The sequence below is a fragment of the Camponotus vicinus genome, unplaced genomic scaffold (genome assembly GCF_025532165.1).
Source record: "Camponotus vicinus isolate PSW18456_S1 unplaced genomic scaffold, iyCamVici1.0 SCAF_5, whole genome shotgun sequence".
NCBI classification, from domain to species: Eukaryota; Metazoa; Arthropoda; class Insecta; order Hymenoptera; family Formicidae; genus Camponotus; species Camponotus vicinus.
Window position 1 is genome coordinate 5602361 of NW_028141977.1, and position 20993 is coordinate 5623353.

The 20993-nt window shown below is 30.1% G+C and overlaps 2 protein-coding genes and 1 long non-coding RNA gene across 3 annotated transcripts; 1 reads left to right on the plus strand and 2 right to left on the minus strand.

The window, feature by feature from the left end:
• Positions 1 to 10131: 10131 nt before the first annotated feature.
• Positions 10132 to 10830, minus strand: LOC145971412 (uncharacterized). Its single transcript, XR_014438873.1, has 2 exons — positions 10607 to 10830; positions 10132 to 10547 (listed from the first exon to the last, which is right to left on the minus strand). It is a non-coding gene; the product is annotated as an uncharacterized LOC145971412 (long non-coding RNA).
• A 3809-nt stretch (positions 10831 to 14639) lies between these two features.
• Positions 14640 to 16602, minus strand: LOC145971411 (uncharacterized). The gene is made up of 4 exons (XM_083099033.1): positions 16255 to 16602; positions 16021 to 16143; positions 15723 to 15840; positions 14640 to 15360 (listed from the first exon to the last, which is right to left on the minus strand). The coding sequence occupies exons 1-4, from the start codon at positions 16413 to 16415 to the stop codon at positions 15094 to 15096; spliced, it is 669 nt and encodes a 222-aa protein (XP_082955159.1). The 5' UTR covers positions 16416 to 16602; the 3' UTR covers positions 14640 to 15093.
• A 2050-nt stretch (positions 16603 to 18652) lies between these two features.
• Positions 18653 to 19682, plus strand: Pig-f (phosphatidylinositol glycan anchor biosynthesis class F). Its single transcript, XM_083099478.1, has 2 exons — positions 18653 to 18962; positions 19341 to 19682. The coding sequence occupies exons 1-2, from the start codon at positions 18845 to 18847 to the stop codon at positions 19541 to 19543; spliced, it is 321 nt and encodes a 106-aa protein (XP_082955604.1). The 5' UTR covers positions 18653 to 18844; the 3' UTR covers positions 19544 to 19682.
• Positions 19683 to 20993: the final 1311 nt, after the last annotated feature.

Below are 20993 nucleotides of genomic sequence, written 5' to 3' on the forward strand. Positions count from 1 at the left end.
TAAGTAATAAGCAAAAATGTCACATGAAGATTTAATTTTTTAAATGGAACCCCCTATTTTTTATTATGTATTCTTATAGCTTATCTCAAGAGCTTTCCAAAACATTATAATTAAGTTAGTTTTCATTAAGTACTTTCCGAGTTATGAGGCTTGAAATCATTTCTTAATTTTACATAAACAATAAAATATCTAGTAAAATATTCATTTTTCGATTATCTTATCTTAATACTTTTATGTACAAAATAATGAGAGGAATCAATAGGTGTAAAGAAAAAACATAGTTGTTTCGGAGAAAAAATATGTAATTTGCAATTAACAATTACATATTTTTTCTTAAAAATAACTGTATTTTCTTTACACCAATTGATTCCTCTCATTATTTTGTACATAAAAGTATTAAGGTAAGATAATCGAAAAATGAATATTTTACTAGATATTTTATTGTTTATGTAAAATTAAGAAATGATTTCAAGCCTCATAACTCGGAAAGTACTTAATGAAAACTAACTTAATTATAATGTTTTGGAAAGCTCTTGAGATGAGCTACAAGAATATGCAAAAGTATATAGGGTATCCCATTTAAAAAGTTGGTGGTAACCTTCACGTGACCTTCCAGCGACTATTAAAGGTCAAACCATTGCCACCGTTTTATAGCTCTCTTTAAACCAAACAACTTTTATTTGAAACATTTTTCTCTAAAATGCTTTATTTTTTAGATATTCGACCGTTTCGGGACTTTTCGAAAACCCTGTATACATATATACAGGGTGAGTTTTAATGGTTGTGTCAATCTTTTTATCATACGGGAGATTACCGATCGCAATTTTAATATATTGATTGATACATAGATGTCAGTTAATTGAATCGACCGTAACGAAGGCCGAAATATAATGTGTACAATTAAAGCAAGTTAAAAGCTGAAATTATGTAGTGTGGATTTATTATTATTATTAAAGCTACACATTTATTATTATTATTATTATTATTATTATTAAATAATATGTTATTATATTTATTATTATTATTATTATTATTTTACTGTGATCAAATTAGGAATTTATTATTATACATATTCGATATATTGAAGCGGAAGAAATAGCGGAAGAAATTGAACTGAATTTTTAAATGTGTATTTTTACTGCTTTAATATATTAAATATGTATACGTAACTTTAATAATAATAATAATAATAATAATAATAATAATAATAATAATAATAATAATATAATAATAATAATAAATATAATAATATATATATTTAATAATAATAATAATAATAATAATAATAATAATAATAATAAGTGCGTAGCTTTAACAATAATAATAAACCCAGATAACACAGGACATCCTATGGACGTTCATTTTATGTCCATTTTACGTCCGCACGTCCATGGACATGAAATGGACGTCCATAGTACATCTGATTCCAGACATCCGTTAACGGCCAATATTTGGACGTCCATAAGATGTCCGATCTTGGACATCAAAGTTTCGCGCGAGCAAACAAGAATGTGTTAGTTCGTTCGTTTACCGCTATGCGACGGGCAATGCGCTATCTTTCTCGTACTTAAGTTTTAGTTATGAGAATTATATAAAGTTTGCAAGAAGGGTGTAACAAACAAGAATAAAAATATACTGTTCAATTTAATTTCTGATCTCATTGCAGGAGCTTCAGATATTAAATTGACTTTATAAATCGGACAAGTAAATGTCCGGCGAATAAACGAAAATAATCCATTACCTATTTAAACTTGTTTATTGCACTTTACATTTTAAATTATCTATTTAAAATGTAAAGTGCAATAAGCAAATTTAAATATAAATAAAATTTTTATATGAAATTTTTATGTAAAATTTTATATGAAATAGATAAATTATATTATTTAATTATATTATTTAATTTTGTTGGGTCAAACGTTTTATATGTTATAAAGGCTGCATAATGCGATCTATTTATATATAATAAAAAATAATTTTATATATATATGATTAAATTATCAGTTAAAAAATATATTAAATAGATTAATATTTATCAGATAAAAAATATATTTATCAATTAAAAAATATGTGTATAATATAAAAAGCTATAAGGGAAAAACATTTAGGTCCATATTCTGAATCCTCTTTTATCGATAAAAGTGCCTCTAAAAGTGGCTTACAGCCAATCAGAAGGCTTATAAGCCACTTTTAAAGGCACTTTTATCAATAAAAGAGGATTCAGAATATGGACCTTAACGTTGTCGCACGCATTGAGATATCGGGAAGCGAGAATCGTCGCGCGTCGCCCGCCTTTCGTTGCTAGCTTGGTAGGAAGAAGACAGAAAACTGTATTCTGTTCTCTTCTACTATCCGAAGCTAGCCGAAGCGCCGAGCTCACACGTACGCTTACGCTCACATCCTCGTTACCCCCTCCACTACGCGTTGCATGTTGCTTGCGGAGATCTGGCAGCTTTGCCCTGGCAAAAATGAGACGTTTGTTTGGCGTTTACATGAACATTTGTGGAAGTTCGTCGAGAGTTTAAAAACGATTAGTAAAGAGTTTGTAGAACAAAAATTGCAACACTGCAGCGTTTAAAAGACGTTTGTACGTTATAGCGTAAACGTAAACGTTTGAAAAGTCTGAGTAAACTCTGTACACGAAGATGTATCAACGTTTACTGAACGTACTCTGAAAAATGTTACCTCAGCATTGCAAAACTTTCATGTAACATTATATAAAGAGTTTGTAGAACAAAAATTGCAACACTGCAGCGTTTGATAAGCATTCAAAACCCAACAGCGTTATGTAAGTGCTCTTACAAAGTTTGAAAAGCATATAAACTCTCAGAAAACCCTCACTCAACGGTTGTTAACGCTTTATAAAGTTTCTTATTTTCGCCAGGGTGACTGTAGATAGCATTGACATCTGAATAGATAGACGGAGCATTAGCTATCGATTAGGACGAGGGGAGCTTTGATATTCGCGGTAAGGGAGGACTCTATGAACTTCGGTTGAATTCGGTTATTCCCGATAATGATCGGTTAATAATTCGACTCCAATCATTGACATCAAAGTTCAGCTCACATGTATTGTGCGAAGTTGTGTTGTGACTAATGTCATATTATTTTTGTATTTATTATATTATTTTTAAATTTATATATATTTAATATTGTTTAATATATAATATATATATATATATATATTTATTTATTTATTTATTAAATAATATATAATATTATATATATATATATATATATGTATATTTTATATATTATTTAATATTATTATATATTTTCATATTATTTTTATATTTAGCGGCGTTAGCGATTTTCTCTAAATAAACACTTTTTAAACATTTCTGTGAAAATCTAGTTGAGAATCGATGATGTCAATGGAATCGTCATGTAATGTCAAATTATGCCGAATATAGTCGAACGTTGACGGAATTAACCGAAGTTCATGCACTCCCCCCCTTACTGCATTTATCAGTTAAGGTGAAAGCACATAAAATTGCATAGGCGTATAACCATAAACATAAAGAAATTGATTGGTTCATTTTCTTATGCATATACTTGTGGACTAATCAATATCCTTATGTTTATGGTTATGCGCCTATGCAATTTTATGTGCTTTCACCTTTACCCCTCTCAAATGGCTCCGTCTATCATTCAGATGTCAATGGTAGATAGCGTTATAGGGTGCGTTCCGAATTATGCATGAAGCGCGTAGACTGCATAGAAAATCGTTCCGATTTAACCAATGCGCGCATTGGTAGCGCTTTAGTAGCGCTGAGAATTCTCCAGATTGTACTAACCGTACTAAATTCTTAGCACCCTTCCAGCGCATTGACTGCCTCTACTCTCGACTTGAGGCAGTTGATGCGTTGATGCGTTTATGCGATCTATGCGTTTTATGCGTAATTCGGAACGCAATAACAGATAACAGATTCTTTGTGACGATGGAAAAACAACAATTAGATGAATTTCCAGTTTTAATTGAAGAAACTAATAAAATAATCTTTGTTTTTAAATAAAAATGATATGGAGAAAGCAAGCCAAGCTAATATTAATATATTATTTTACCTTAATTTATTATTTTATTTTATTTATATTTATTATTTATTTATATTTATTTATTTTTTTATTTTATTTGTATTTATTATTTTATTCTATTTTTATTTATTTTTTTTACTATTGTACCATTTTCAAATCGTATTAGCGCATAGAATGCACAGACACCGTTCCGAATAATTAAAGCGCTTCATGCACATTGATAAAACGGAACGATTTCGAAGCGCTGCGCAACAGTAATGCAGTCTATGCATTGTGCAAGGGGCTTTACTTGAGGAACTCTATCGCATACTTGACTATGGGTGCGTAAATCGGAACGCACCCATAGTCAAGTATGCGATAGAGTTCCTCAAGTAAAGCCCCTTGCACAATGCTAGGCAACAGGCAATAAGAACAGAAATAGTATCTATTCTCTGCTCCTATTGGCGAATATTTTCTGTTCCGCGTATTTATTGGTGAATAGTTTCTATTCCTTATTTCTATTGCCTGTTGCCTAGCATTGTGCAAGGGGCTTAAGAGTTAGGACAACGTCCGCCATTAATAGGGAACTGTAGCGCGCGCAATTTGAAAGATCAATATTCATATCATTCTTATATTCTATTCTATCATGTACGTTCTATTAAATAGAGGTTTATATTTTATTTATGTTAATAAATAATAAAAAACTCTGTAATATATTCTAAGTAGCAAATTTTAACGTTAATATAATGTAATATAAATATTTATTTAACGTTTATTAAATATTTAATATTTCATTAATAAAATATTAATGAAATAAATATTTAATAAGCATTAAATAAATATTCATATTACAGAAACATTAAAATAAACGTTCTTTTAATGAATAAAAAGAGATATTATCCAATTATTTTACCATTTTGAAAATATCTTTGAAAATAAGTTTGAAACATTTTTTTATACATTTGTTTGCTACTTGGAATTATTTATATTATATTTTTAATTTATATTATTGTAATTTATTTGTATCTATTTGTAATTTATGATTTGTTTTTTAATTTAAAATTTTCTTTCCAAACTATTTTTATATATAAGTTTAAAGTTTTACATTAAGGTTAGTTATATCTCAGTTTTAAGTATATAAATTTACAATAAAAGAATACGTTTTATTAGTAAATATCACTTAATAATCGTTATATGAAATGAAATAGATATAAAAATTAATTCTTTGTTATATTTGAATTATTTTTAATACATACCTATACATTATTTACCGTGACATGTCTCGAATAGCTTTGTCTTCTTCCTTCTTCTTTTCTGTCTCTTTCTCACTCACTGCTTCCCTATAAATGGCGCGTCCAATTAGAAATCATCACGCGGTGTCCTAACTCTTAACTCTAGTATGCGAGGTTATAGTTAGTATAATTTATATCAACATTAAAATATTGGAAAGAAAAACAATATAAAAATATTGTGAAATTCTAATTGTTATAAATTGTAATAAAAACAATATCTTATAATATATATATAATAGATTTGTTCCTACATAATTTGATACTAGAGTTTTGATTCGTTTAATTTAGCAGTAAGAAGCGTGAAACACAGAGCACATCCAATATAAAAATGTTAGAGAAGAATAATTCTCCGAATAATCTATATAAGTCTAGTAACTAGTATGGAAATATGGGACAGGATGCATTTTTCTGTTCGAGATTTCTATTCGAGATATTCATTCGAGTTGCCTGTGTACACGATTCGAGTTTTAGTAACTTTTTCTCCGATCGAGAACTCGGACCGATTTCTAGCATCGTGGACACAGGCCTTTAAGACATCTTTTGGCCTTTTGGTGCTGTCTGGGTCACTGAAATATATACTAACTGGAATGAGCGCTGGCGTACAAAACCATTGTCTCCGTGCGTGACGAGAGAGAGGTCCCAAGTTCCTCGGTTATCTTTGTCTAACTTATATTGTGGTCAAGAGTAGGGAGGATCGCATACAGTCCGAGCAAAAAGTCATAACATCAGAACACTGAAATATATAAGTTACAGTGTAGCTAATAAAGACTTTAATAATTTTGATTCAGACTGTATTAAACAAGGACAGAGCGATACGAGAGACACCTTGACATGCTCTCTCTCGTCACGCACCGACAGGCCCAGCGCTCATTCCAGTTAGTATATATTTCAGTGGTCTGGGTACTCTAGAGCGATTGAACCCGGCAAGAACGACCCGTCGAAAACGCTATATGTTAATATGTTATGAGTCCAACCTACTCTCAACTGTATTGCCCCGCCTCTTCCGGTGCATGAGACCGCATGGATTGCCTTACCTCGCGAAGTGAGGTCCGAATTCATAGTCGTTTTTCAAATCTTAAGACTAGATAATTTCTTAAATCTATCCTAATGCGACCATTTCATTGGTTGAATAGGATAGCTCAACCAATGAAATGGTCGTATTAGGATAGATTTAAGAAATTCTCTAATCTTAAGATTTGAGAAACGACTATGAATTCGGACCTGAGACACTCCAACCTCAATATAGTTAGCAGACAAATTCAATATTTCGCATTTTCTATTATTGCATTCGTTTGGGAATCATTTGGGCAAGTTTAGGAAAGCATTTTCATAGTTTGGGAAATAATAGTTTATTTATAATTAATAAAAATAAGTTCGGCGTATAGTTAGCAGAAATAATTTTAAAAAAAATTTTTTTTTTTTAATCAACGTAGAATTATTTGGGAAACACTTCTGTAACGGTCCCATAGTTTGGGAAATAATAATTTCAATGTAATTAATAAACGATCATATAGTTAGCAGACAAATTTGATATTCTCTATTATCTATTAAACCAATCGCTTGGGAATCGTTTGGACACATTTAGGAATAGATTCTCATAGTTTAGAAAATAATAGTTTATTTATAATTAATTAAAATAAATTGAGCGTATAGTTAGCAGACATAAATATTTAAAAAAAAAATTTTTTTTTTTAATTAACGTGAAATTATTTGGGAAATATGTCTGTAATGTTTTTAACGTTTGGGAAATAATTATTTCATCTGAAAATCGGTAAATATGTCGATGAAAGGAGCCCGCCTCGACCTCCGGGAACATAGCCGGGCAACTTCGACTTTTTTAATTTTTTTTTTTTTTTAATCGTTTGTTGGTTAATTTCTTACAAGCATGGAGCTGACACACACACACACACACGGGGGGGGGTGCAAGGGGGGCCTTCGGCCCCCCTCCCGCACCCCGTCCCCCACCCCGTCCCCCTCGCTTCGCGTGAAAAGTTGCAAAATGGAACCTCGCTTCGCGTGGAAAGTTGCACCCTACCGTAGGCACCCCTACCGGCGGGGTGGGTGCAGGAGGGTGCAACTTTCCACGCGAAGCAAGGTTTCACTTTGCAACTTTCCACGCGAAGCGAGGTTCCACTTTGCAACTTTTCACGCGAAGCGAGGGGGACGGGGTGGGTGCGGGAGAGGGGCCAAAGGCCCCCCTTGCACCCCCCCGTGTGTGTGTGTGTGTGTGTGTGTGTGTGTCAGCTCCATGCTTGTCGTAAGAAATTAACCAACAACCGATTAAAAAAAAAAAAAATTAAAAAAGTCGATGTTGCCCGGCTATGTTCCCGGAGGTCGAGGCGGGCTCCTTTCATCGACATATTTACCGATTTTCAGATGAAATAATTATTTCCCAAATGTTAAAAACATTACAGACATATTTCCCAAATAATTTCACGTTAATTAAAAAAAAAAAATTTTTTTTTAAATATTTATGTCTGCTAACTATACGCTCAATTTATTTTAATTAATTATAAATAAACTATTATTTCCTAAACTATGAGAATCTATTCCTAAATGTGTCCAAACGATTCCCAAGCGATTGGTTTAATAGATAATAGAGAATATCAAATTTGTCTGCTAACTATATGATCGTTTATTAATTACATTGAAATTATTATTTCCCAAACTATGGGACCGTTACAGAAGTGTTTCCCAAATAATTCTACGTTGATTAAAAAAAAAAAAAAATTTTTTTTAAAATTATTTCTGCTAACTATACGCCGAACTTATTTTTATTAATTATAAATAAACTATTATTTCCCAAACTATGAAAATGCTTTCCTAAACTTGCCCAAATGATTCCCAAACGAATGCAATAATAGAAAATGCGAAATATTGAATTTGTCTGCTAACTATATTGAGGTGACACTCCATGCAGTTTCATGCATTTAATCATGAAGTAAGAGAGAAGGAGATCGAACTCCATGAAACAAAAGTGGTCCCAAAAAGTGGCACCTAATTGAGAGGGAGTCCGCTGAAAAGAATAGTTTCTTATGGTTGGGCGCCATTTACAATTATTAACCTTACCCGACCAGCCCGGCTTTATCCAATTGTTTATCTGTGGCTTTATGCATTTTTCATGATAAAAATGGCATGTTGGATACGCGGATGCACCACCAAAGGAGGAAAGAAAGATTCTTCAAGGAAGGAAAGCCTTTTTACTTGCTTGCACGGAAAAAATGTTTAATAATTGGTGTGATAATGGAATTGCTGCAAGAGGCATCAACGAGTTCAGCAAAAAAAGTCGCATCTGTGAAAAACAAAAACAACACCCTGGTGAAAATTAAACGCTTCTCGAAGTGTCAAAGAAGCGTAAACGCACAGAATAAACGCTTCTTAGAAGCTTCATTAACTTCCCATTAACTCTTCACGATTTTAAATCTTCATGCATATTTCTTGAACGCTCCATAAAGTGTGTACGAAGCATTCCGTTACACTTCCCTTCCACTTTAATATTTTATGTTTTCCTTTACGTTTCCCAAACGCTCCATAAAATGTGAACGAAGCACTCCGATACGCTTCTCACACACTTCAATGATTGACATTTAGAAACTCTTCATTTACACTTCCTAAACGCTCCATAAAATGTGAACGAAGCATTCCAATACGCTTCCCGCACACTTCAATGATTGACATTTTAGGAACTCTTCATTTACACTTCCTAAACGCTCCATAAAATGTAAATGAAGCATTCCAATACGCTTCCCGCACACTCCAATGATTAACATTTTAGGAACTCTTCATTTACACTTCCTAAACGCTCCATAAAATGTAAACGAAGCACTCCAATACGCTTCTCGCACACTTCAATGATTGACATTTTAGGAACTCTTCATTTACACTTCCTAAACGCTCCATAAAATGTAAACGAAGCACTCCAATACGCTTCTCGTACATTCAATGATTGACATTTTAGAAACTCTTCATTTACACTTCCTAAACGCTCTATATAAAATGTGAACGAAGCACTCCAATATTTCCTATACACTTCAATGATTGATTGACTTAGAAACTCTTCATCCACATTTCTTCAACGCTTAAACACTGCACAAAACATGTATGAAATACTTTTCTTACACTTTAACAATTTAAAGAAATATTTTTAAGGACGTCAAAATTTCGCGCGAGCATGCAAGGATCTGTTAGTTCGTTCGTTTACCGTTACGCGACATGCGATGCGCTATCTTTCTCGTATTTAAGTTTAGTTATGAAAATTATATAAAGTTTACAAAGAGTAACAAATAAGATTAAAGATATACTTCAATTTAATTTCTGATCTCGATGCAGGAGCTTCAGATATTAAATTGATTTTATAAGTCGGACAAGTAAATGTCTGGCGAATAAACGAAAATAATCCGTTTATTACCTATTTAAAATGTAAAGTGCAATATTAACGGTACAGTATAAATATAGTAGAGTATAAACATTTCATTCGTATTCGCCAATAAGTTTGATGATATTTCATTTACGTTCTTTAAAAATTATATTAGATATTTCACTCATGTTTGTCGGAGAGTTCGATAACGTTTCGTTTACGTTCCTTAAGGAGTTTGATGACGCTCCGTTTACATTTGAAGGATATTTCGTTCACGCTTGTCGGAGAGTTTGATGACCCTTCGTTAACGCTTTTCTAACACTTAATAGCCGCTTTCTTTACGTTCCGATGTTTTAATTTACGCCTTTTAATAGCTTCGTTTACGCTTCCATCACTTTTCCGTTACATTAGATTTATTCTCCAATTCATGCTTTGTTAACGCTCGGTTTACATTTTATTTTTGCCAGGGCATAAATTATAAAGTTGGAACTTTATTTCCTTTTTCCATTTGTATAATTTGTAAAATAAATATAGATGCATTTTGCAAATATCGTATATGTACACTCAATAGGATGAGAATTAAACTGAATCCAGTTTTCAAAATTTCGCTAATTACATCAATATTTGTTACTTTTATATGTTTTGAAAAGGGCATAATCTTGTCATCAATATAAATATTAATATGTAAATTTGGGGACACAGCGATTCTTTTTCTGATACTGTAATCACTTTCTGTTTTCATAAAACCGAAAAATGTGTCGTTTCCACTTGAAAATCCCCAATTCGAAGAAGGCAGTTCGACTAAATTCAAATTTCTTTGCAAATATTTGAATTTCAATTTATCTGTCTCATGCTGCACTTTTTTTTAACTTTCTTCCATTATATGACTGAAAAAATACTATGCATTATTTATTTTTACTTAATCAAGTTTACTCCCATTACTAACTTTTCTGTTTTATTGTTTTTTTTCGATATTTTCCGTTTTCTGTTGTCGGAATAACGCACGCAAAAAAAGACGTCTTTTCTCTTAATGTTTATTTGGCTTTAATCGCAAATCGGAGTAACAAACATTTGCAGCGACCAGTGACGCAATGTATACAGCTGACACTGCTTTACAAATGGCGTCCATTCATGAGAAACTATTCTTTTCAGCGGACTCCCTCTCAATTAGGTGCCACAAATCGGGACCATTTTCTCTACTCGCGCGCTATCAAGTTCGATCTCCTTCTCTCTTACTTCATGCATTTAATAAATATTAGCGCGAAATTTAATTATTATAAGTTAGGATTTATTGATTTGTCAATTAGCTTTACGTAGATTTTATTATATAGCTTGAATAAATATTGATATATTTAATTAATTAAATATATTAATATTAATTTAATATTAATTAATTTTTCACAAGAAATATTCTCTTTTGTGTTTTCCATTATAAGAATGGCATATAAAATTGATATATCAGTTTCTTCTTCATCACTTAAAAATTCATTTTTATCAATATACTGCTATTTGAAATTTTAAGATTGACAGAGGCACTTTTAGAAAAAACGTTTGATACAAAAGTTTCTTATTTTCTCACGTACAATTCGAATCTGTAATAAAAAGTACCATATTCCCCTAAAAAAATTCAACTTCCGATCCAGATGGCGTATTTCCGGTCGGAATCAAAAGTTGAAAATATTACCATTTGATAGGGCGTACCCGATTTACTTAAAAATTGTTCGCGATTTTTGATAAAAGCCATTTATTTTCATTTTAAAAGAATTGTACGGGTGGTCTAGGACACCCTGTATATATATTGAACAAAATATTAAACAACATATATATTTTTTACACTACACTACTTTTTTACATTACACAAAATATAAAGTTTGTCCTATAATTTTATTGTAGCTGAAATATCATTTAAATTAGTGTTTGGAAAAGTATCAGGTTCATAAAAGTTCGATATTTAAACATAATCACGAATTTGAACAATTTTTCTAGCCGAGTTTTATTAACAGCTTTGACAGTAAATAATTTTTGTACATATCAGCTCATCTACACTCTCATTTAAATGTTAGATACCTTTTTCCTAAACTAATTTCGCGCTTAAATTAAAAATTAGTATATTCCGTGAATAAACTGCACAACATTGAGAATTTTGACATTTTATATAAATACATTCATGATTTACATTGTATGTTCTCATTAGTTTACTAAATAAATGACAAACATTATACTAAATTTGCAAGACAAGCGCAAGTCATTTTTCCGTCATGAGCACCCTGGCGAAAATAAGAAACTTTATAAAGCGTTAACAACCGTTGAGTGAGGGTTTTCTGAGAGTTTATATGCTTTTCAAACTTTGTAAGAGCACTTACATAACGCTGTTGGGTTTTGAATGCTTATCAAACGCTGCAGTGTTGCAATTTTTGTTCTACAAACTCTTTATATAATGTTACATGAAAGTTTTGCAATGCTGAGGTAACATTTTTCAGAGTACGTTCAGTAAACGTTGATACATCTTCGTGTACAGAGTTTACTCAGACTTTTCAAACGTTTACGATTACGCTATAACGTACAAACGTCTTTTAAACGCTGCAGTGTTGCAATTTTTGTTCTACAAACTCTTTACTAATCGTTTTTAAACTCTCGACGAACTTCCACAAACGTTCATGTAAACGCCAAACAAACGTCTCATTTTTGTCAGGGCAGTATATGTTACTGAGGTCAAATTTTCGTCACATGACTATTTCGAGTCAAAATAAAGTCATTTTGACTTTTTCTTGACTTTAGTGTGTTCCTTGGGCTACGCGTCTCGAAAAGTACGCATCATGGGGAACCGATGCTCTGCATACAAGTATGTGTGAAGCGGAATGTGTGCAATATTTATAAAGTTAAAAAGATTGAAGTATATATTTACTTCAATCTTTTTAACTTTAAACATGTGTTCTTGAGGCCATGTTAAGGACTATCAGTGATACCCACAGGCCGGTATTCATAATCCGATCTTATAAGATCGGACTATGAATACCGGCCATAGACTTCTATATAATATACTAGACTGCGAGCTCCTTATATACTAAGGCCCGTATTCAGAATGCGCTTATAAAGATGTTAGTGCGTTGTTATCCAATAGAAGTATCTATTTTACATAAAACAGATACTTCTATTGGATAACAACGCACTAACATCTTTATAAGCGCGTTCTGAATACGGGCCTAAATGTACCCAATTTTTATGTACAAAACTAGCGCATGCGCCAAATAAGCTGACATGGAATGTGAGGTTTGTTCTTTTTAGCTGACCTAGTGCTGCACTGGGACTGCACTAGAACTGGCGAGTTCACAGAAAATTCTGTCAGTGCACGAGTGCAACGAAGAATAAAAAGAACGGTTCAAGTACAGTAACTAATATGGCGCACCAAAATATAAGAAACATAAATAATGCGCTAATAGCAGAATCATCTGATGAAGAAGATTTATTTGCAATACCAGAACCATTATTGTTACCAATATTAAATGAAGCTGACGATGATGGTAAATTATAATCAATTAAAATAAAACAATTATTTATATAATAGTGAGAAAAATCTAACCTATTCTAATGTCATCAGATCTTAACGAATTGCAAATATTCCATGCAATTTTTGGAATTATCCAAAGAGTAGACCACGTGAGGATAAATAATTATGTAGAAAATATTGTACGGAATTATAATAATATCGATTTCATCATGCACTTCAGGTTATCTAGGCATGTAGTATATAGAATGATAGATGAGTTCAGCGCATCTGAGATATTTATTTCTCTGCAAGGTTTATTTAATATTTTATTTATTTAGATTTATTATGATTATTATATATAAATATTATACTTATATATTACATATATATTATTTTTGCAGATGATGCAGGACGTATTAATATAACAGCAGAAAAGCATATACTTTGTTATCTTTGGTTCGTAGGCCACGAAAGTGCATCCTATCGTGATGTTGCTGATAGGTTTGGAATAACTTTAAGCGCTTTATATAACATTATTACCAGAGTAACAGATTTTATATTACTTTTCGCAAATAATGTAATTAAATATCCAAATGCAATTGAAAAAGCAGAAACAGCTGCATTTTATCAAGATTCAAAAGGATTTCCTGGTGTAATTGGTAATATTTATTTATATTTGAGTAATTTATATATCTTGTTATTATATTAATAGTCTTATTAATATATATATATATATATATATATATATTCGTATTTTTTTTAGGTGCAATTGATGGCTCACATATTAGAATAGATAAACCTGGCGAAGATCCTGATTCTTATATTAACAGAAAACAATATTTTTCGATACATATCCAAGGAACAGTAAATCATCGTATGAAATTTATTGATGTATTTATTGGATATCCTGGATCTGTGCATGATGCCAGAGTATTCAAAAATTCACCATTACGTAATGACCTCCATGAACTTTGCGGTAGTAAGTAAAAAGAATTACAAAACAAATTACGAAAAAGGAAAATCGACAATATTATATATTTCAATGTTATATATAATTTATTTTTTTGTTTTTTTAGATAATTATTATTTGTTAGGAGATAGTGCATATCCTTGTTTGACACACTTAATGGTACCTTATAGAGATAATGGCCATTTAACACGGGCACAACGAAATTTTAATAGAAAATTAAGTTCTTGCCGTGTTATAATAGAAAATGCATTTGGATGCCTCAAACAGCGATTTCGACAATTGTATCACCTAAAATTAAGAGATATTATCGGAATGGTACGTGTGATACATGCATGTTGTGTACTTCACAACATGGCGAATGTGGAAGATATGGAATTTTTTGAACCACCTATAAATAGTGAATATCCTGACATGGCAGCGCTGGGTCATGTTCAAGAAATGGATATACAAAGGGAACATGGAATACATATTCGTGATGAAATATGTCACAGAATATCTGATGAATAAATAAGTAAACAGTAATCAGAGTAGTAATAACGCAATTTGTAATAAAATTAAACAATATATTGTATATTTAAACATAAATTTGTATTTTTTTATTATAATTACTTTTATAATTTATACAAACTTTTATAATTTAATGAACACAATACTAAATAAAATTGTTCTTTCTACATGAAAGTTCTGTATCTTTACTTTCTCCAGTATCTCGTCAGTGTATCTTTATTCTTAATTAATATTGCAAACAAACAAAAATTTATATCTTTATTCTCAATTAATATTGCAAACAAAAAAATTTATATATAGATAATATAATAAAAATATTTAATTCTTATATAAATATATGCATGTGTAACAGTAAAAAAACAAAACAAAATTTATATTATTAATAAAACAACTTATAAATTATATAACTGAAAAAAACAAAAATAAATACTGCTGTGCATACTATTTAAATATTATTTTAAATAATATCTTATTCAGTCTTTCCTGAAACAAGTTCTCGCAGCAATTCATTTCGTTCTCGCCTTAAATTGTTTGCAGTTATTAATTGCTCTTTTATCGTATTTGTCATCTCTTCATAAATTCTTCTTATTTGTTTATATTCATTCAACATTTCTTTTTGTATATTTACTTTTTCATTTCTTTCAACTGAAATATTCTCCGTAAGTGTATCCAAAGTTTTTTGGCACTTATCTAGCAATCGACCCGTATTGCCTACTTGTTTTCGTTTCTTTGGTAGCTGTAAAATGTGTATGTTTTTTAATCATACTGATATAAAATTATGATAATATATATGTCATTAGACTCCAATAATACTTTCTATTTTCTATTATATCTCGGCTCGAACACATCGTATCTACATATTTTGGTATCATGTTTTTTTGGTTTTGAGGAAAACTGATAACTCAATCACATTAAATGCAATAATATCACACTCAATGTGGATGTTACTGTTATGTTGAATGTGATCGAATTGCTATTTCTTTTCAAAATAAAAAAAATCATAAGAGTATGTAAATACAATATGCCTAATAAAATATCTCAGCCGAAAAGGAAAAGTATTATTGGAGGCCTATATATTTGTCTGAGATTGTAATTTACAGTGTTTTGTGTAGATATATCTTCAAGATGTTGATCTTGAAATCTTGATGTGGTTGCTTCATCATAATTATTTTCTTCTTGTAGCGATGTAGTTTCATTTTGATTATTTGTGTTCTGTCTGTACAAATTTTTTAAGATAAATATACAGTGTTCTCTCGTGTGATTAAATTATAAAAGAACTATTATTTAAAAAATATAAATTTTTACTGTTTATATTATGTTAAATTATATATAATAATTATTAACTTCATATTATTTTTTAAATAAAAAAAATTTCAATTTTTTCTATCAAACTTACTCTTCTTCTCTTGCCTCTGTCGAAGATATACTCATTCGAGCAGTTCTTGTTACAGTGCCTTCTTTTCCTGATACTGCCAAAGGTTCTATATTATGTTTGTAGCCAAGTAATTCTGTTAATTCTCTGTGTAACAAAAATAAATACATATATCTTATTAATATATTTTATATTTGTTATATTTATATTTTAATATATACTTATGTACAAATCTAAATAATATAAATTCATATTTACGTCTCATAAAAACATGTTACACGTCCTCTGCCTGTCTGTTTATTATTTAAAATCATATTTTTATATGATCTCTCAAGTGATTTCCACTTATTTTCCACTTGCATTATGGTGAGATCAAATCCATGAGATTTCATGTTTTCACAAATTGTCTGCCATAACATTTTTCTTGTCTTGATCTTTCTATTAATTAATAGTTCTCTTTTCTCTTTATATAATTCTAAAAATAATTTTGTACTGGCATCTGTCCAATTAAATGTTTTATTTACATTTAAAGGTGAATGATTTTCTTTATCTACTTCACTGTTATGCAATTTGACAAATATGCATTTCTCTCCAACAGTACACTAAAGGGTTTCACAATTAAAATCAATTTCTTTATATTCTACTTGAAAACTTAAACCACCTACAAATATATTATTATATATTATTATACATAAAAACATGTTAAGTTTAATATTTATTCACTTGGTTATAGATTGAATACCTTCAGAGATACATGTAACGAATCCATCCTTATTAACTAAAATATTGCCTGCTGCATCTCTTGATATGTATCCGATTTCCATATTTTCTGAGTTTTCCATATTTGTATGGATATTTTCTATATATATATATATATATATATATATATATATATATATATATATATATATTAGAATACAATTATACAATTAGAATTATTAGAATTATTATATGTAAAAAATATATTTATCAAATTATGAGGTATTTTATACACAATACCTCTACTTATATTACTTATTTTACTTACGTTATTTATGTTAAATATTATTAATATCTATATCTTTTATATTAATGTTACTTACACTATTACTGTTATGTTTCTTTTTATCGCAATTATTTGAATCAGAGGTTAAATTACAGGTTCACTATTTAGAGGTTATCAGAGGTTATACTATTGTTTATGTTTTATGTACGTCGCCATATTGAACTACACCGCTGCACTACCTCAAGACCTAGGGCAGGCAGTGCAGTGAACTGTTGCACTGAACAGTACTGTACTGCTAAAAAGAACAGCAGCATCTGACGTCACTTCCGCTAAAAAGAACGTTTCAGTGTACACTTTCTGAACTAGTGCAGCCAGTTCAGCTAAAAAGAACAAACCTGTGGTTTTCTGCTAGCATGACGTATTTTATGACGTCATAAGATTTACTATAGCATCTCGTAGCGCTAAGTGAACCAACCGTAATGCTGCTACAAATGCTCTGCAGTACTTGTAGCGCTTACTGAACCGCAGCCTATATATAACATTCTTCATCAGCTTATTTGACGCATGCGCAGTACAATACTTTTAGTACATACTTTTTCGGGACACGAATATAAGCACAGATATCTATACAATAACTAGATCGCTAACTCCCATTGATTTTGTACATAAAATGTGTCCCCGAAAACCATGTAATATGGCGGTCGCGCATGCGTAATATTGGTGGAAAACTAATATGGCGGACACTTGTAGCCAGCTAATATTTAAGTTTTCACCTTAAAACTTGTACTTTTTACATTATAAACTTTTAATTTTGTAATAAAATAAATATAAATATATATATAAATGTTATGTACATATATTTTTAATCTTTATATATTTTTAATCTTCTATATATATTTTTAATCTTGATTTTAATTATATCATATACCTTTTAAATATATTTTGATATATTTTATCTTTAAAGGCTGTGATAAATTTTAATTAAAAACGAAGAACATTATATATTGTTTAAAAATAACTTATATTCAACTGTAAGTTTATACACAAATTACATACTTATGTACATTGTACATAACATCAACCAATCACAAACGTGACTGCTGTCCACCAACGTTACGCATGCGTGAGAATTTAGTACATAAATTTCGTGGACATGTATTTGACGCAAGTTAGCGGTCTAGTATATAGTATAGATGTCTGTGAATATAAGGCTAGTATAAGGAGCTTGCAGTCTAGTATATTATATAGAAGTCTGTGGTGATACCAGTAGGCTCACTATTCAAAAAAATATTAATTAAATCTATTATTAATCCTAATTATGTTATAATAATTTAATTAAAATTAAAATTTAAAGTTAAAATTTGAATATTAACACAGTATTTACATATTTAGAAAGTAATTCAGAGGTTTTAATTCACAGAAAAGTATATAATAATGGATCCTAATTTAATATTAATAATTATTTAGAAACGATGGCAAAAGTGGAAGAAGATTTGATTGTTATTCATATTTTATTAAAACTTTTTGATGCCTCTTCAACCTACACTATCCTATGTCTTGAGCGTAAAGAGCATAAAATAACTAGGCGGAAGCTGATACTTAAATGAAACGATGTGATTGGTCGGCGCAAGTTATGCTTACGCAAGTTACGCCGCATGTGATGGCACCCTCAGGCTTCTTTCTATCAGAGCCCTTGTTTTCTTTCATCATGCTATGTTCTATAATACGTGCAATAAAACATATAACAGTATACAGTTTTCTTATAACTTTTTTTGAGTTGAAAGCATTTTTTATATAAAAAAAAGTCATAGGCGGAGCCTGAACAAGGATTAATATAACAAATTCCACGAATATTGCAACTAAATGGGTATCGGAAACAAAACGGAACAGAGATTATTACTGTCTTATTGTTCCTTTACTTGCATTTATCTTTCTGGAATTTTGATATTAGTCAAATTCAATGATAATTTATGCAATGTCGGTAAATACAAATTTTTACCCGTACTATTAATACTAATGTTCGCTGAAACAATTAAATTACTGTTTCCTATGCTTCAAATGGAGACATCTATTATTATTAAGAATGAACAACGAAATTCACCAAAAGCCAAGAAATCCTGGATGAAGAATTTGAAAGAGATTCTTAAATTCTTACTCACTGCATTTATATTGTCAATAGTTTATTACATAATAATTATTTTGTTTGGTGCACCTGTATTGACTGATCATGAAGAAACAACAATGCTTGTATTCACATTGATTATTTTAACTTTTGTCTCTACCAGTCTACATTTGGGAGTGGATAATGCATTGGATATCTTAATGGGAATTTATTCTCAAAAAAACAATATCCTTGCAGATGCTTTAAGGACCATTATACAAGCAACAATATTAGGCACATGGCTAGGTGCTATTGTGAATCCTTTGGATTGGGATCGTCCTTGGCAAGCTTGGCCAATTCCTTGTATAATTGGTGCATTACTTGGCTATTTAATTGCTCACTTTGTTATTCTTCTCAAGATACTTCCTACACCCAAATTACATAGGAAAGTTCATCGATGATAATAGAAGCTTATGCAGACTTGTTAGGAGTATTGCAATTTTGCAAGTAAAAATTATTTTTTAAATTAACAAATGATGTAAACTGATTATATTATATTTTAAAATATATCAAGATATATTAAAGATAATTATGAATGTATTAATACATTATCTCTGATCTTAATATAATATCTCTGTATAAATTTATTATATTATAATTTGTTAATTGTGATGTATGTATAAACGAGTGATAATCAAATAATACAAATAATGAATCTTATAAATTACATAGAGTAATAATATTTATAATCAAATTTTACAAAATTTAGTTTATTTCTCCATATATTCATATATGTGTAAAATTAAAAAAAGATATAATTTATGAAGGTAGATAATAAAGAATATAAGACAAAAGAAACATAATACCAAAAAAGGCTATTGCTTATACAAGAATAAATAAAAAACAACCTAAAATCTTTGGTATAAAGTTTTATTTCTAGAAAAAGAAAATTATTTAATAAGAATTGAAAATTTAAAACATTGCACTTTTTTTTAATTTGAATGATCTTAAACGATCTTGTATTACATATTGAATTGCTCCCAACAATGGCTACAAATATACATTTTCTCTATTAAAAAACATAGCTTATATAATATTTTACTACACTAATTTTATTTTCCTTCATTGCAGTTACTTATAAATTTCTTGATTGTACATTTCTTGTACTTTATTCAATTTTAAATGCATTAGAGATTTTTATATCTTGATAATATTATTTTTATATACCAAAGAATATATAATAATAAAAATAATTTTTTAATTTCTTGCTCAGTAAGCAAAATACTAGTAATCTGTTAATAGATTCAGTCAGATTATGGCAGATTGGCATCAACTATATCCGCAATATGATATAGTATGTATTATATGCATTTCATTATTATTATTATTATTATTACATTATTGGTAAAATTAATATTTCAATTAATTATAATTAATATTTCTAAAGATTTAATCTAATCTCACTTAGTAATTAATTTTTTTAGATTGTAACAATTATTACATTTAAATTTTGAAATAATATAACAAATTGAACATATAAAAATAAAGGGAGTATCCCGTTTGACCACGTAGCGATTAACCATAGCCAATTATATCGACCTGTGCTTAGGGTAACCAGCAACGATTAACCAATCAGAGAGTCCCATTTTGAATTGACCAATTGGCGACGTGATCAATCGGGTACCCTTAAAAAATAAATAAACAAAAATTGAATATACAGAATGTCTGAAAACTTCGCAATCCCGAAGTGTGAAGGTAGATTGGCTCAAATTAAGAAGGAAGGACCTCTACTGTTTTGCGATATTTGCAATAATTAACGAAAAATTAATTAAAGAAGATCGGCCAATCTGCGAGTAGAAGCGCGCGGCGACAAGAGTCGTCCCCAGCCCCCTGACACTGAGTACGTTTACA